Source organism: Botryllus schlosseri, chromosome 5 (assembly GCF_051294905.1).
Source record: "Botryllus schlosseri isolate E-star chromosome 5, Bs_hap1, whole genome shotgun sequence".
NCBI lineage: Eukaryota > Metazoa > Chordata > Ascidiacea > Stolidobranchia > Styelidae > Botryllus > Botryllus schlosseri.
In genome coordinates, this window is record NC_137240.1 from 24,598,947 (window position 1) to 24,617,993 (window position 19,047).

General features: G+C 38.6%; 2 protein-coding genes across 3 annotated transcripts in view; both read right to left on the reverse strand.

Moving 5' to 3' along the window:
* Window positions 1–19,047, reverse strand: part of LOC145439514 (cornifelin homolog A-like) — a 428,374-nt gene that overhangs the window by 16,048 nt on the left and 393,279 nt on the right. The window lies entirely within an intron of this gene.
* Window positions 1,564–12,518, reverse strand: LOC145439477 (uncharacterized). Of its 2 annotated transcripts, none has more exons than XM_080316968.1 (10): window positions 12,271–12,518; window positions 9,839–9,970; window positions 9,429–9,558; window positions 8,817–8,948; window positions 7,154–7,281; window positions 5,491–5,615; window positions 4,257–4,340; window positions 4,086–4,193; window positions 3,242–3,377; window positions 1,564–2,302 (listed from the first exon to the last, which is right to left on the reverse strand). In XM_080316968.1, the coding sequence occupies exons 1-10, from the start codon at window positions 12,375–12,377 to the stop codon at window positions 2,203–2,205; spliced, it is 1,182 nt and encodes a 393-aa protein (XP_080173094.1). In that variant the 5' UTR covers window positions 12,378–12,518; the 3' UTR covers window positions 1,564–2,202. The 2 variants fall into 2 exon arrangements, with proteins under 2 accessions (XP_080173094.1, XP_080173093.1); XM_080316967.1 differs by having other exon boundaries at window positions 4,086–4,205.

Sequence of the window (19,047 nt, forward strand, 5' to 3'; positions counted from 1 at the left end):
TGATTAGATAATCAGTCTGTCAGCTAATCAGGAGCATTTTTATTACAATCTTCAATCGGTCAGGATCCTTGTTCGTGATTGCCGCCCACTTCGTCCATTCTACGTCCATTCGTTTACTCATACTTTTAAATGATTTGCGCAAAATGTTAGCGTCTTTCGTGACATCTTTCTGGAGGATCCTTGATGTTTTTTTTCAACAATCCCCGAAATGAGTTTTTACAATGCATCGTTATTGAGATTTTCCTAATTTTAGATATCTCTGCTGGTCGCTTGTTCGTGCAACCTAAGTATGTCAATGCAATTTAGCCATTTGTGAGGTGCTGGTGGCGAACAGCGTAATGTCACTTTTCGTCTCTGTAATATCAATCGGTCACAGTCGCCTACTCCAGAACCACATCCTAAATGTTTGGAGGTTTGGCCTTGGAACCTCACGGATGCAATCCGCAGAGATGGCGTATTCTAAAAGTCTAAAACGAAAGTAGACGGCACTGTAGTTGAAGGATCAGGAAGCATTCTGACCTGATGTAAAATTGCCGTGGCGGATCATGAACAATACAAACAAAAACGGCAATCCCACTGCTGTTGATTGCGATCTCATGAATAGAAATGCCTTTGACCTTACATTACTACCAATAATAGACCACATCAGCCAGGATCGAGTCGTATTTAGAGATCGACCAATAGGAAAACTGACCACTGGGAATTTCAACGCTCAGTTGTAACTTTTCTTCAAATTTCGCGACCATCATCTCCTCAACATTACCATTACCTGGATACAGTCGTGATAATTGACAGTAATTCAATGTGCTTCATAACTTGAAGATATGCATGTACTATGGCAGAGGCGGGCAACTTCTCCGGTCGGCGAGTCGGATATGGAAAGATGAAGCACTTATCGAGCCGGATTACAGAATAGATACATTAGTCTCGTATTTATCCACCTATGCAAGGAAGGAATCGTATTTAATGTAAACTTCAAGTTTAAAGCATAGAGAGAGAGAGAGACCAAAACAATATTTAATGAATTTATTAACAGTAGCTGTTGAAGTCAGTCAGACATCTGTGGTCGGTCAGAGTTGTAAACAAGTTCTTTAAAATCTGGTTACATGTCATATGTAGAAACCCTTAGTAATGACTGCACGTGAACCATGCAGTTATATTGGACATCGGCCTTGTCTCGTTAATGTTCATGGTCGAAAATATATGTACACCTGAACAGTGCAAGTACTTTCATGTTCATCTTTTTCAGGTTGGCAAACTTGGATTCATTCTGTGGCGCATAAAATTTGTCAATACTTTCAGAACGGAATTTCACTTTCAGGGAAGAAACTCCCTGCGGGCCGGTCAAAATCCCTTCGCGGTCCGGATCGGGCTCGCAGGCCGTATGTTGTTCGTCCCTGTACTATGGTATCTATGGGTATTATCTTTCGTGACCTCATGAGGACGGTTGATAAATTAGCATGATAGAGATATCCATTTGGACTGACAAAACGTGCATTAACCATATAAATATGATATTGGCTAAGCAAAGTCGACAAATATTCACACCATATAAAACCAACGTCAACATCGCCATTCGTATCTATTTCTTGATATTAGTCACGAAGACGTAATGAATTGACGTCAATACTTGTTAGGAAATAAGAATAAAGTACTTGAAATGAATCGAAATATCTATATTCTATAACGATATACTAGAGTGGAATTTCTTTGTACATTTAGAGAAAACCTGAGGTAAAGTTATTAAAGTAAAATCGCTAAAAGGCAAAATTGCGCACTATTATGTGATTCTTAAGTATGCGAAAACACTAACTCTCTCTACCACCAGTATATTTGGATATCGATTTTAATATATATATTTCGAAGCAGAAGGCAACACATTTTTAGGCTTGTATAACGTCGATGTTTCGTGAACGGTTTTAGACTCTTGAAGATGTACTGGTGTTATGGCATGAAATATCTTTCATCGGCAATGACGCATTATTCCCTATAAAATAAGTATAGTGCAGTCGACAACCATTCCTGAGGAACAGGCGTTTCAATGTTCATCCTTGAAGTGACGAAATAATGCTTTGTCCATTCTCCGCGCGAGAAGTGTAATGTTTCGTTCGCGTGTAGTCATATCCAACAAGCTAAAGTCGCCATTGTCATTGTCAGCGACAACCAAATTACTGAAAATACACGTGCTTCATCTTTGCGTGCCTACATTTTCGTGGAATCAACGGGTTTGGAGTCTTGGGTCGGCGTAGAGCTTGCTTTAGCCCCGATTCGAAGAAATCGCTTCGTGCTCTCGCGCATGTGACTGCATAGAAAAGGTACAAGCGTTACTGATAGATACTTCGGTGCAAATGTTCGAGTTATGGAAGTAGAGACCAGTAATAAACAATACGAAAATAAAACTTGGAAGTAAGCCAATATCAGTATGATAAAGTTGCCAATCGTTAATCAATTGCAAATTTTCATTTGATGAACGGATATATCGTATAATCCTTTAAGAAAGGAACTATTAAAATGGTTAGCTGTGAACATGTCCATATGATTTCACAATACTAATTCAAATACAAAGAGCCTTTTGCGTGATATTTTGAGAATAACTATAGACAAACATGATCATTTTTGTCAAACCAAGTGTTATCTCATGAATTTTCTTCTATGCTGTCACCTTGACGCAGCATGTGATAGGAAGTTAAATTTCAAGGAATTCGGTTCAAAATTGCTGAGATTACTGTAAAATTCTGATATTTGACAAAGATATCAACGGTGAAGTACATACCGAGGTACCTTTTTCTAACGCAGACCTCCTATATATCAAGATTCGCTTGTACCGAACACGAACAGAATATTCGCACCATCCCTGATGTATAGCGCTTAGTATACAATCATATATTATTCAGGTATATATACTGAAGTTCTGTACTTCTAAGTGTCTCTTGAAGCACTTAGTTTTTCGAAGTCATACATGTCAAGCCCGGCTTCATGACAAATTTAGAAGATTCTCGAAGACGTGGGTGATCGATGTTAATTTGGAAATTTTCGTTTAATGACTTGGCCTTCGCACGGCAACCAATTTGATGAATTGGCGCACATGCTCAAAATCGTAATTACTAGACAGTGGTGATATATCATGGAGGTAATAACGGTTACCCAAAAGTAAAATCGGAAGGTGCTAATATTCAATTTAAACTTACATATCACGGCATTGATAACCAAGAAATTTTTCTACGTTGAAAGCAATAATTACCTGGATGCCAAATTATAGAACAAGGGATTCAGGCATTCCGATATTCGCAGGCAAACGTATGAGACTGTAACCGTAAGCCATTTCGTTCGCTGAGTGAATAAATGACGCATGTCCAAAGCCTTTGTCATACGGTAAGCTGAATAGAAGCAAGAATGTCAAACGTACGCTGATAGTTCATCTATATCTCCGTATCAACGGTTTTCAACCTTTTTCGGTCGGCGACCTATTTTGTTGATTTCGAGTGCCTAGCGAACCCGCTGTATCCATTACTAAAAATACTTGATGATTGAAAAAATAAACATTTGAAGTCAATTCCCACGACATTAGCTTAGATTCTCTCTCTCTCTCTCTTTCTAACGATATGTAGATTCACATCCACGGTAGACATTCCAACGAAATGAATATAGTCACAACCCTGACGAAGCTGTCGAGCAATCTCATTTGAGCTCCAGACCGGCAGTTTGGAAATCACTTTTATTGTAGCCTCGCCATTGACACATGAGTTCAATAAAGCCAGACATTCTGAATAATTGCAAAATGAGCAATAATTAACTTCTTTAAATAAATTAACGTAAGCCTCGATCGGACATATTCGCGGTGCGAAAACGCACGTATACCTGCGATTTTAATGAAACAGTTCGTGGTTCCCAAACAATTAGACTATACACTTCATCGCGGGTAGGAGGACTCGGAAAACCACCCTACTATACACTGGAAAGACATGGATATATAAGAATATGTTCTATATCGCGAAAAGATGCACTATTGATATATTACCTAACAAGTCTTCCTCAAAATTCATTTAAATTGGTGCGATACGAAAATGGCGGTTGCAATTCCTTACCTGCGTCAATGGAATAACCGAATACGAATGAGAACACGATCAGAGAAACCTGAACAAGAGCGGCGTTTTCCTGTTCCTTGAGTTGCTCCCGCGTGACATGTTCCGAATCTACCAAAGCGGCTAAATTTATTTGGCTTTCAGTTAGGGGGTTAACGGCATCCGAGCCCTTACCTTCAAGTTCCTTGTAGTCTGAGAAAGCTTCACTATCGGTAGTCGAGGTGTATTTCATAGACGAATCCACTACTGATCCTTTGGCTGCGAAAATGACGCAATGCGTGTCAGATGATGATGAACTTTCAATATTTTTGAATCGATGGAGGAGGCGTAATGTTTTATTATAGCAAAGTGTGCGACTGACTTAAAGTGGGAATTGGCAATGAGGAATTCTGCATCCGACACTTGACATGTATCTGTATTTGCCATTATAAGCTAAACTCACCAATACTTCCATATTTGACGTAAGCTATTGCATTCAAATGGTTTACTATTGAGATAAATGGAGATATCATCACTTGCTATATGACGCGATGACACAGAGGTGCATATGATGCGAATTTAATGAAAGAAGATTACGTAAATTGTTTGGTATACAGCACGGATCGTAAAGCCACAATGAAATAATATATGCAAATGATGCATTAAATATCAATTTCGAAAATACGGAGACACTTGCATCTATGCAATTCATGTTTGGGTAATTAGAATCGCTGTTTTGTGTCTCTGAAGCCACAAATACCTCAACATAAATTCACAGTTAGATTCAAAGCATTTAAATTTAACGACATTCGTAACATTGTCCAAGCTTCTGCGTATGGAATAGTTTCGCATAACATATTTTCCAACCTGCTGACGAGCCGAAAATCTCGCAGGATTATTTGGATGAGTGTCGACTTCGACAGTTCTTAATGATGATTTATGGTGCGTTTGATAGTGAGTCGATCTATTGCCATTAAAAAAACACATATTGTGCATGTATAACAATAGTGGGTACGCCGTTAAAGTCATCAACATAGGCCTTTAGGTCCATGCATATCATAAAATACGGTGAATTTTTATCTTCTGCCTCACGACACTGTATACGAGTGATACATCAAGTACTTTTTTATCTTCATGTTTGCCGCATGACATCATAACACTTGAACTCATTATCTCACATAAGAGCAGTCAGACGTTCCATCACGACATCTGTTAAGCTCCTATGCAATGAGCATCATTAAATGTAATGAGTTTCACTCATACTTACAGAGAGCAGAACAAAAGCTTTTGATGTATCAAGAACATATATGCCTTGCTCACAAACGTTTCTTAAAATGTTCATATACATCTAGTCGCAACATCACAGACATGAAATTGGCCGAAATAGGTATTGTGGACATCGTACACATTCTATCACCAATCATCCTACCTCTTTTAAATCGCATTCTGACCAGCGTTACGCAGAAGATGATTGCACACAGAAGGATCCCAGCGAATGGCGCGAAGAGCATGATAGGTAATGCAACCGCAACGTAGTTCGTACCGACGGCTCGCCTATAAAATGTACACGCGAACGTTAATTCAAGCGATAAAATACCGCGAAGAATGAATATTACGCTTCACTCCAATATCTTGTGGAAGAGAATTCTCAGAGAATCCAACCAACATGAAGTCGTTAGCATTTGAGGAATCACATACCAGAATGATGCATCTACTAGCGCAAGGCAATTGTTGAGATCACGAGCATTTCATGACATCGTTTCGTATTGGTGATTATTAAAATTAAATTTGCTTTGGAAAAACTTTTCATTAACCTCACATATTTTTTCAAATGAGTGAAATTTCGGTCGAGTTTCTGGACAAATTTACTGTATAAGTTCATTAAAGCCTACATCGTTTTATATGTAATATGATGATGACATAGATTGAAAACGAAGCTATGAGGGGATCTGATCTGATTCACACTACTAAATTAAGAAGTAATCTACAATTAATATTATCATTTTATAGCAGGGCTGGCCAGACACGTTTCATGCTCGAGCTGCATATCTCAAAATTTAGTTTGCAAATAGGCGCAACATAGAAAATAAAAAATACCCATTTCTCCAGTATTCGCTCAGAGTGAAGTGTACGCTACCAAATGTCGTGATCCTGTAACTAAGTCCCCACGTGTTTGAAATTAGGCTGACATAACGTCATAGATGTGTGGAGTAGTTCCATCAAGTGTAGGTTTGACAAAATTGAGCGATGACATTACAAACTTCCTCACGGAATAAAATGTTATACAGCAGCTTCGTATATAGACGTTTGAGTCACTCCATTTGTAGGCTAATGATCGAGTGAAGTAAGTTTGACGGATAAGACACACAGGTTTACCTACGTGATTAGTGAATAGCCTACAAACTCTTCCTCTCAACCTATTTTAAAAGTACTAATTCCCTGATCCTATTTTCCTTGTTTGCAATGACATTGCAGTTATTGACTGAATTAGCCTACAATACAAATGTAAGGCTCATATGCACCATTATCCACGAGGACGTGAACGCGATATTCGATATCATGATTAATTATTATTAAGTTCATTGTCGATCACTATGCATCATTGTCGCATATGAAGATATCATGTGAACTCGATTCTCAGTTCAATTGCTCAATTCCAAGCCACTAAAGCCGCGCCCACGTAAGTCGTCCGATTTTTATCTAAATCACAAGGCGAGAAGCAATATGAATACAATACGCATATTGTTAATCCACGATAGAATGCTTCGTTTTGTTACCAGTTTAAATCTCCTGGCAGACCGGGAAATGCATGTGCATTGGTGAATGTGTATTCATAAATAAGTCGCAATCAAAGTCTCAAATACCTGCAGCTTATCCAACCCCTGATACATAGCATAGGCTGAAATTCATTAGCCGAGAGCAGGGAGCGGATCCTTATCAGGCCGGCTCTCTTTCAAATAATTTGTCGTCATGTACTCCCGTTATGACGGAATTCGAGAGTTATTTCCAATAAGCCACGAGTTGGACAAACCCGATGCTCTGTTTAGCTGTTTTGTAATTGTTTTGCGAAACTAGAAGATTAAGTCACGCACCATTCTTTACTGACAGCTGTACACGCGGTCTTGTATCTTCCAGGTGAATACGGCACAACCGTAGCGGTAATGATGTAGAACAATGCGTACGCAAAAAATACTTCCACCCAAATGACGCACGCAACAACCTGTCAAACAGAATTATAAATTACAGGTTCATCGCCATTGGCAATACAGAATCTTCTACATTTTCGGATACATGGGTCTATAAAATTGTAGCTTCCAGTGATTGGTTATTGCAATTGGAATAAAGTATCGCAATAGATAAGGCAGAAACGTCTTATAATGTAATCTGAAACGTTTTCAAATTCCAGGAATTGTGAAGACGATATGTGAGATAAACTTAATACGGATAAGATTGATCATCCTCGTGAATTATAATGGACGTAAAATAAGGTGTGAAAGCAACCAAGATCTTATAATGATCATATAGTTACTCAAAAGTCCTAAAACGACAACTAATTTTTTTCTATTATCACTGTTATAGAGGAACAACGGGCATATAGGGTTTAATATATCAGATTACGTCAACAGTAGGATATTTCAGTAGTTTATTCAACCGTCATTTCTGTGTATTCGATTACGAAATGATTACTTCTGGTTATCAATCTTCTTCCGCCAATATGGTGAGCATTGGGTAAACGCCTGCTATACATATACAGATCCCATGCCCAGTGCCCGCCTATGATGACCTTTTTATTATTATTATTAATAATAACACTTTTGTTCTAATATTAAGTCTCCTCCATACCGGCCAATTAGACTGTTCATCATAGTGAAAACCGGGCATGACTTGCATTGCTGATGCCTCTTGCACGCACTTGTCCAACGCTTTGACGATGCAAATTAATTATAGACCGCAATGTCTTAATTCTATGATGCAGCGATGCGTAGCGGTAACCGAAGTAGATTGAATTGTTGCCAGAGTAATTGCGGAAGTTAATCTATTCAAATGACGTCTAATCGCGGTAAATGATTGCAAGCCAATTGATGTCGCAAGTAGGTCGCGCGTGATTTCATCAGACGCAGCTCCGAGAATTTGATTTTCTCTACGATATTATATTGGACATTATGTTCAAATTTCAGATCGAAGTTTCATTTCTGAGAACAAAGCGAAAGTGAATTTTATAAGGAAATTATCGTGAAATTGTAATAAAATGATTCCATAATTGCTGACGGTGCCGTGGAATGAAATTTGGCAGAAATGTGTCGAACGATTATAATGAGGATAAGATAGGCACTAGTGCACATCGGAAAGTTGGTGTAAAACTTTGTAGGTTTTCGTAATTATTTAGAGCTGGAATATACTATTGACTTCGTCCCTCCGACATTAAGTTATACATCTGTACAGTGTACACTGTACACCTATATATATGTATTGTAATAACAATATTTAGTAAGAATAACCGTCTTTTGTTTTACACCAGAGGGGCTCATACTAAATAGTAACACTGTAAAAACAAATACTGCTGCTCTCTACTCAAAGCTAGGCTACAATGACAGACTACATGATGCTAACAGATTGGTGCATTGATTTCAGATAACTTCGGAATTTAGCAATGAAAATATGCACTCCAATGACGAGGCAAAGGGTTTTTAGTCTCATTTTCAAGATAATAATAGTCAAATGTGATGACTAAATCGGAAATGTACAAGGCAGTACCTTTGCCCCTTTGGGACTGAAGTTTTTCTTGACTTTATGTGGTGATAGAATCGCAAATACCCTCAACACACTGAATACCATGATATGCTGTACTGTGACAAACATTGTCAGTTGATTGAGTCCCACCGTGAACTGAAAAATAATCGGAAATGTTGAACGAACGTATAAAGTTCCCATCTGAAAAAGGGGTGAATGACATGCAGATATGTCCCAGCACTTCGAAGCGTTTAAAATCGGCTTTGATATGCGAAAATTCGCTATATATAATACTCCAATCTTCCTGTAACATGTGCTATTATCAGGTGCTATTAATTGTGTTAAATACGGCGGAATGAAATATTTTAATACAAATTCCATTATTCAACTTTTCACACGTGTACGGTTTCATTTCACGGTATACTTACAAAAAGCGGATTGCTACTATTGTTTTATTTTAAAACCGCTGATATTATATTCTCCAGTTAACAAATAAATCGCGTCACCCGAAGGTACACGAATCACATTATTAGGCAGCGGTATCATAAAATCTGTATATTATATATCGGCTAATGCTAAATAAAATAAACAACTAAGCGTATAGTCAAATGTGGAAAGTTTCTCTGAGTTCAGTACCTTGCATACTCCGACCGGCAAGTTGAATTCCAGATACCCCCATAAGGATCTATATATTTGCAAGGGACTGTTCAGCGCAGAGAAGAAATCCGATATGCTCAGACTGAGGATAAGGATATTGAATGGATTCCTGAAATAAATAAGTTATTGTTTTTCTTAATACAGGTCTATAGAGTGTGAAGTGAATATAGAAAATTATACCAACGTATTATAACTGTTATTGTAACTTGATAACTGAGTAAATCGTGCCCGACCTTATTACAAAACATAAGGAAGCGAGCTTCCTGAACACAGCACGCGACTGGAGAAGATTTGCGGTTTACAAAGCCATGAATATATGTTCTCATACACAATACATATAATTATAGATATAATTGTGCCCTACATACGGGTACGTAATTGGATCTTACCTTCTCAAAGTTTTGGAAGTGGCAATTACGGAAAACGTGATCCAGTTCGCTACCAAACCGAATAAGCACAGCAATGATAATAGGGCAGTGATGAATACCCCCTCTCCCACGTGAAAAAGATGCTGGAAGTCGCTGCAAAATAGGGCGGTAGATTCAGGTTAATTGGGCATTCAGCCCCCATTTCAATATTTAGGCGATAACAACATTATCACCGAAAAAGAAATCCCTATATGTCTATTGCATGTAAACACCTTGGGGGTAACTGTAATTAAAATTCGCTTTAATCCGAGTTGAACAGTTTATGAAGACCAATACGACTTTTGGGAAGTGATCAAGTAGGTTCTTCCGCGCGCAAGTAACTTAAGTGGATATATTTTTGGACTATCTTCAACTCCAGTTCTACTACAGTTCGTAAAGTAGAAAGTAGTTCGGGATTATAGATTGTATCACTCTTATGAGCGAAATTATTATGAGAGAAATCGAACAGTAACTATAGGTACATTCTAAAAGATGACCTTTATTTTCAGTGCTATTAGTCTTTTTGGGTTTGATGCGAAGATGCATCTTGTCCTTTCCAATGCAGTCATACGATTAACTGCAAACGGTATGTGACCCCACGAACAAACATACTTTTGATACATGGGTGGTTTTCAAACATTTGATTTTACATTCACACGTAAGTAGTTTTGACATGGCATGGAAATCACTAGTGGTAATAAATTTTCGCGTTATACGGATACTTTTGCTGTGTTAACAACGCCGAATACTTTGGCCACCTCTGGTATTTATCATGGACATCGGGCTAACTTTAAGATTACCACATCATTAGATGCGTAAACGAGGATACTTTTCATAGACTGAAAAAGTTACTATGTAACTATAGCGGACTGTGATTTTCAAATTATTACAGCTAATGTCATTGGATTAACTAAAAAGGTCGTTTTTCGACATCGACTCCTGAAATACCCGTCTTTTGTCAGTTCAGCCCACATTTCTCGTAATCTGTGGTAATTTTTTGATATTTTAAGCTGGAAAGGAGGACAATGTGCATAAAAGTAGGACATTTGGGCGAGGGGAGGACATTTCTTGAAAAACTAGGACAAATACTCCCAAAAGAGGAAGTATGGTAACCCTAGCTAACTTGCTTTCTAAAATTGGGTTTACCGAAAGAGAAATCTCATTAATACCGTTTGAGTAAAATTATAATGTACGCAAGTATAATTTTTTTCACATATTTTTGGTATGTCCGACGGGCGATAACCGGAAAATCGGAGTATTATCCGTACATTTACAAAGTCCTGGCCTTCTGTAGTTGAGACGTCTTTTCAATGAATACCAAATATACCACATTAACGTTAGAATCGAAACTCCATTTGTATTATGTGTGAATATATAAATAGGCTGTATGCAATGTATTACATTTCTGTTATGTTCGTTTTAGTTGGCATCGTTTGACTCACATTAGCACAGAATTAGTATTCAGTGTCCGTCTGCGCAATCATTATTTCCTTGTGTGCCTGCCATTCGTATCTATACTCTAAAGTCTAAATCGCATAGGCGATACATTTGAAGACTCGCGTTGGATCCTATAGTTTAGTTATAGTTTTCGCTAATATCGCGAATAAATTACCATGGGCGTCTTACCATTATGGCGTTCGTAAGTCAGTCCGCATTATGCTATAGGTCGAATGTGTACGAACAAAGTCACCTACGAACAAACATGTAGCCTATGTCGGTTAGAGTAACATTGTATGTTGAACACATCTATCTTCAACAATAAAATTCCGTGCAGCTATTCGATGGTGTTAACACATTTCCCAAAAGGGCAGTGCCTTTTACCAGGGAGGAAAAAGTGAATTAACTATAGTTAGCATGTTTTATAATCGCCACCGACGAGTCTTCGGCGAGCGATCCATGGATTACCCAAACCTAGAAGTTCTTAATCTTTATCGTAGGCGGACCGATATTTTGTTTGTATAACGTCTTGACCCCATATATTGTAATATTGTGCGAGAAAATATTTTGAACTGCATAACCAGCGGGGCTGCCGTCGCCGCTGAACAAAAAGTTGAGGGCGGCCAAAAATTCCAAGTAGCCTAATCGGGGAATTCGGGAAGCTGATAACTAAAAAAGTATCATTACTTTAGCTCAATCACGGTCTCATTGCTACATAGTTTATTTGATACCTAAACTCCTACCCGAAAGTCGTTACTTTCGCCAAGTCCTAATTCCAGCCTTATTTTGCTGGTATCCTTCAAGTGCTAGCTATTGTGGCCTGTGGTTAGCACTGGACATATGGACAATATAGTTTTAAAAATAGCCGTGGTTTCCATTTGCCCTTTCACAGATCCGCGGAACCAGTTTGAGAATCCCTGCCCCATGTGAATTTTTTTCCGAGGGCCACTCAGCTCAGAACGAAATGTTCTACTCACCTCATCATTTTATCATGGATGTCGAGCCCGGCGTAGGATGTTTGTGAAGTTGCGGCGCTTTCAAGACTCCCAGTCGCGTTGTAAGCAACGGTGGCCTCGTATTCCATTTTTGTTTGTTTGTGAAGACTCTTCCAAGTAAAAACTTTGAACTTTTCCACGAATCTCTCCCGTACGCTTGCCACTCGAGTCAAGACGCTTGCTGGCTCGGCCGAATTGCGGATAACTTGTAATTTGAGCCTGAAGTGAGCAGTGCCCGTGACGATATTCGAATAATGATATGCTTGTATTCTTAGAATCTGCTCACTTTTGATGGAATTGGTTTCATTGAAAAAATGGTCCGGAATGAGAGATTTGGCGAGCAATCGGCTAATTTGGGAATGGTCGAAACCGACACCAGTAATAATGCCGAGACGGATTTTATGATCAAAATGGTCGTTTGCCAACTTGTTATGTTACAGTTAACCTAATCCAATACCGCGCATTATACTTTCAATAAATAAATGTAATTGGAATCGGAACAACGTACGCCGTTGTGGTGAACTTTCGGTTAACGAGTTGTCTTTGTCGGATTCACGCCGAGACAAGCAAGGAATCGTAATGATACATTTGTTTCATGAGGAAACGTTTTGAGCACGTATGACGATCTTGTCCTACATAAGATGTGATCAGTAATACTATCACAACTGGAGTTGACTTATACATGGTCGCATCTCCAGTCAACTAAATTGTAAAAATATGATATATCGGCGATATCTCATATTCCTTGAATATACCAACATGTAAGGGTACATTCTCGTCATTATATGCTGATGAAAACGCACAATTCTTCAGCCGGAAATTGTAGAATTGTGTTACCATACGTTACCGCTTACCATACGTTACCATACGACCTTGTTTAGTCAACACCACAAGATCCCCAATAAATATTACAACATCAGCTGTTTTTAATTTCGGTCAACTAACTAAGTGTCCTTTGCCGATTCCAAAATATGGCAACCCTATTGTAAAACTACGTATGGTATCACAGGAATTTTGTAATGATATTTCACAAAAACCTCTTCGACTCAACGAAAAGATGATCCAAGTATTTTTGCTTCCCTATATCGTACTTGGCGAACAAACCGAATATTGTATTGTCACTCGCTTCATCCGTTGCTATACCAACTATATAAGTTATGTGGCTACAAAAGACAGCTATATATTTATATGTATCGGTTGCATTCAAAGGGACGTAGTGAACATGCTCAGAAATATTTGCATCGGATGTGATCGTGAGATGCATATTACCGAATCGTTGCTAATTGAATGACATCACTTAGATGCCTTGTCGTGAAATACTAAAGGTATGACTTTAACTTGAAGAGTATGCATTCTCGACAACGAATCTTATATTCGGGACATTACCTACCGGCATTCGTGCGGCATAATATAATTAATAAATCATAGTAAGTTAGTTAAACAAACCGTATTTTGCATGGTTAGGAGTTGTGACTAATGATTCACTCCAGTAGGCAATCGAAACTAAATGGTTTAAAATGCTTTTGAATTATACAGTTATAGGCTTCTTGATTTTCGTACGCGAATACCTATTATATCTCCAGACATTACGGTGTCGATAGTATCGTTTGCATTTTGAGAACGTTGACGGTGCATCTCCACTTGCATATGCACGCTGTATAGCATTCTCTGGAGCATTTGATATTTACTCATTCAATACACGCATATATGTTTACAATTATTACTCGTAATTAAAAACGAGAGAAAGTCATCCTGATTATATGCAGAATGTTTAGCATGCTGCATACCCACGTGGTGAAGGCTAATGATTACATTTCCGAATATTAGAATAAATTTAGTGAGATAACTCATTATATATTGCTTTCCTGACTGTCGATGTGAATCTGTCCAAATAGATAAGAAATACGCAGACGACTTCGCAGCAACAGCTTCTATAACAGCAATCCTTGAGATGCTACAATGCAACTTATGCGCCATCTTTGTTCTTTTATTTATAGATCCTGAACATTAGATTCATAGAACATTTGGCATCGATGATCAATTTTTCTCTGCAGCTCCTTATTTTGGGAATGAAAATTCGTTTGAAATTACAGCAAATTATATTTTAATCTCTTGCTCGGCGCGAATTACGAATATGACTACGTGAGAAATAAGATTGACTGCAATTTGAAGTCTTTATAGCATTTTATCGTAGATTCAAGGCGTGAGAACATGAAATAGCAGAAAAATTGTGAAGCTCAGGCGAGGAACATTAGGAACAATTATGCAGGTTATCACAAGACATCGGCGACGATAATATCTTTCGTTATTTCTAAAGGGATGTTGACGTCGGTGACTAATCGATACCAGAATTATCATTCCATACCGGTATTTCCAAAAGGAATATGGAGACGTCATAGAACCATTACTTTTGTATATAGATGCACAAAAATTGCAAATAGCAGCTCAATTGAGCATCCTGAATGCTGCGTCATGGTATTTATGCAAAGTTAAGCATAAACCGATGTAGTTTACTAATTGGCTGTGTTTATAGAACCGACTACTCTATTAATAAACAATGATATATCTTCACCGCCTACGAGCAATATAACGACCAAGATTTGTCTGCATGCAATGATTGAAGTGATTATAAACTTCATTTTGATCATTCAATTTGAAGAGATATTCAAAGTTGTAACATTCAATTTACATCCATTGTTATTTTCGTTTTCTGAAAATCGCGAGTGGGGAATTGTGGAGAAGAGATTTCAAAAATCGCATCGATACACTACTGATCCTTGATTGGATCATCCCATATCAGTTTAAATCTTTCTTTTCACCTCTGAACTCATTTCCAACTCAAATATACGGCCAGGCTCGCAAGAAATGAATTGTCACACTAACATCTCCGTTATCAATATTTGCTGCTCATGTTAATTTGAAGGTTTTGCATCAGACGAGTGACTGCCGAAAACAAGATGTTTATTCGAGGAAATGGCAATCGTAGATTTAAATCCAAATGCGTTTAAGTCATGATCCTTGGTACTGGAGTAGAAGTATTGAAATAGCTTCGATAATTTCTACTCAAGTCGTAATGTGGGCCTAAGTATAGTGTAAAAATCACCACTTGAGTAAATAATGCGCTGCAAGTGGAAGTATTTCGTTACTGACCTGTGAGCACATCTGCTGCGTTTAAGACATAATTGGTAAGTAGCCTGTATACAAGGCTTATGGTTCGGAAGGTATATATACAGTTAACTCCACTCAGCTCCGATGCTGGTTAACCCGGACAACCGCTTTATTTGGCCAAAATGTTCAGGTAACGGACCAAAAGCAACAACTGCAGGAATAAAAGCCTATTTCTCCTTGATTCGGACATAGGCTCGCAACTACCATCGTTATGACACAATAAACAGTGCACCATTCAACAAAACATGAGTAATGATGGTGAAAATTGACGATCCATGCAGTAAAAATCGACAAAGAACTCATAGTCGATTTTTCTTCGTCCATTTTGCACATAACAGAGTTGTAATTGATAGCCGACAGGAAATATCATGCCAGCCCTTCTTGCATGGTTTATTTGTATAGTTGCTGTACTGTTATAACCCTATATGTGTGCGTTACACAATGATGCAGTATCCAACAATTGCTGAATCGTTTGTATCGAAATCCTGTACAATACAATTGACCAGAATGTATGACTCGTGAGCGTTTAATGCGGACACTGCCAATTTACGCCGTATAGCGTATGTGCAATTCATTTATTACACAACAGTACATTATTTGTAATGCGTTGTCGGCCTTTACGCGTGACCATGTACCGAACAGTTGGATATTCACTGTATTCGGAGAAAGGCCCTCTCTCCGCTTAATTCGGCCACAAGTGACAGGAACCAAAGTGTCCAAATTGAACGCAGTCGACCGTACATGTAAACGTAAAGTGGCCTGCATTAAGAGCATTAGGACGTTAGGACGGAATGTTGATCTTGTCGCATCCATAATGATGATGTAAAGTAGCTCTAGGGACAATCTAATTTCTTTACATTCTCCCCTGTCCACTAATAAATGGGGAATAGTGCAACGAATAAAATTATCATTTTGATGGAAGTCCCGCGTACGACGCCGTTAGTATTCTTATTTAGGTATACACGACAGCCCTTCGTGATTTAAGGAGTTCTCATAGCTAACGTCAATGAAATAATCAATCAATCAATCATTCAGCGTTGTTATGGAATTATCCGCTGAAGACACGAAATGTACAATACGATATACAAGACAAAATTCATCACACGCCTGACATTCAATTCCAGGCTGGCATCAATATGGCATGTCCACCACGTCCGATATAGTTATATAATGAATATATTTTAACAAATAAAACATTGGCATCTAAGTCGGTACGCGGACGATTTATGCTTACCTCCAATCTATTCAAGGATAGAAAATGACATCATGGACACAATTGACGAAAAAAGCTTTGACGCGACGCCCTTCGCTTTGATTACACATATTGACAAAACTGCTCTTCTCACAGACTCGCGTTTACAACACCATATATATATATATATAGCACCTTCAACTATATGTCGAGAAAGGGCTACAAAGAAAGTCTGATTATAAATTTTCCGACAATAACAATTATCAATCTTCCCCGACGAAATGATAGGTAGTAAATAATTTCCTATAGTATTAACATTTTGACAGGAAAACGTAAGGCGTACCATTTCACCAATTAAAACCGGCCGTAATCGACACGGGTCGTTGTTGACGTTGTGTAAAAATCTATTCTAATATAAAATGTGAAATATCCAAAACATTCTTAGTGTTCTCTATAACAGGAGTGTCCAACCTATTTGCTATAAACGGCCGCATTTCGATTGCTTCCCGAACTTACGGCCGCATGTCAGCGCACAGCCGTAAAGGTCCACCTGAACGCTAAATACTCTTGTTAAATTTACAACTGGAGGAATCCGCATTGCGGACAGCCCTTGTTGTTTCCGTGTCATCACTGTTTTCTTACATTGCGCATGGCAGTTTCTAGTTGTAGAAGTCTCTCAAACTGGACGGCGCCTTTCTCGGACTCAAAAGCTTCTCGAGACAGCTTTTGGCGTCGCTATCAGTGAGTATCATCCTCCATCTGTTTTCTATAAAGATTTTCCAAGGTAGCATTTCAGAAAATGTCGACTTTAAAGCATTCCATACATTCCCATCGGCTACCAAAACTTGAACATTTTTATTAATTCGAAATGGCGAGGACATAGCTCATAAAGTACGAGCCAATTCATGGCAAAACCTTAAAGTAAATACACGTCAGCACTCTCTGACCATAAGCTGTTGGCTCGCAAGCTGTTGGAAGAACCCCCTGCGTTCGGTATAGGTTTTCTAAATACACTGCCGGTGATGGTGGGGACCTACAGTCTATATTCTAAGCCACAGGTAGAGGCTTGGAATTGATGAAATGTAGCAATTGGGAAGTCGGTGAATGGCTGACATAATCTCTCACAATGAACGACTAAAGTTTTTGAGGAATTACGAACTTCATTTGTGATTATGCTATTTATTCTGCATGCCGGTTTACACTCCAATTCATAAAGTCGAAAGGCATGTTGACGGCCACCAACACATGCTTATTGAATTACGTGTTAACGACCGGATAATTATTTATTTGCGACCGCATGTTAAACACCGGTGTACTACAACGGGACTGTCTTACTGGCATGTATTTTTAGCTAGCCGAGACAATACGTGGTAAAATGATATATTGTCGCAAGTCATAGCCGAACGCACGCTCGTGCTATGGCCGATTTTTCGCCTAAAACATCTTTGTTAGGCTGTCGACTATTATCACATTTTAACTATCAGCTGAAATTACGTTTTGAAAGGATCCGGAATGTACGTAATAACAGCAGTCGTTCCGTTTCGCGAAAAGATGCTCCGAGAGAATGACCTTCCAAGGTCACACGCACATACCTCAAGCGATTATTGTAAAAATTTACTATATATATCAACCGCAACCGGCGAAATCTTCGCAACATATTGGTACAGAAAAAGGTTCGAGTCGATTTGTGGTCGATCGTAATTAGACGTGATATCATAATTAGGTGATTCATTATTTTCGAGATTACGACCAAGTGGATAGAGTCGCACGTAAGCGAAGTGTGACGAAGCAAAATTATGATAGGATTTATAAATAAGTATATTAGTTGTCGTTAAATATGGTGGGCTATCTCATCATCATATATCTAGTTTTGCGGGTAACTTCCTCTTCCTCATCATCTTTCGGAATCTTCAAAATGGTCGCCACTGTGGATAAATAACCTCAATAATCAGTGCCACGTTATTCTTATCAACCTTTTTAAAGCAGTGGTTCTTGAACTTTTTAGGCCGCGATGCAAACATGAGTTGATTGGGATCTCGCGACCCAAGACTCACACATCAAAAAGAATGCAGTATAAGCGAACGCTCAGGCAACGCAGGTCTCTATGAAACATTTCTGCCGCACCCTATTTCAAATTGGAGTACATTTCTTTCTGCGTATCGCATCTCTACTCATATGGCAAGGATGGTACTGTGCCGGTGCCGACCATTCCGACTACCGGACATATAAATATCCAAGGTTTTGGCCAACCAGCGACGATCATAAGGTCCAAAACGATCAAGGAGAGTAGGCACATCAGAGCTCGCTACCTTTTGATACGTTGCTACAACTGGTGGTCTTTTTGTCGATCTTCCATTTTCTGCCTCGCGAGTATAAGAGTAAAGCAAATGAACTCACGA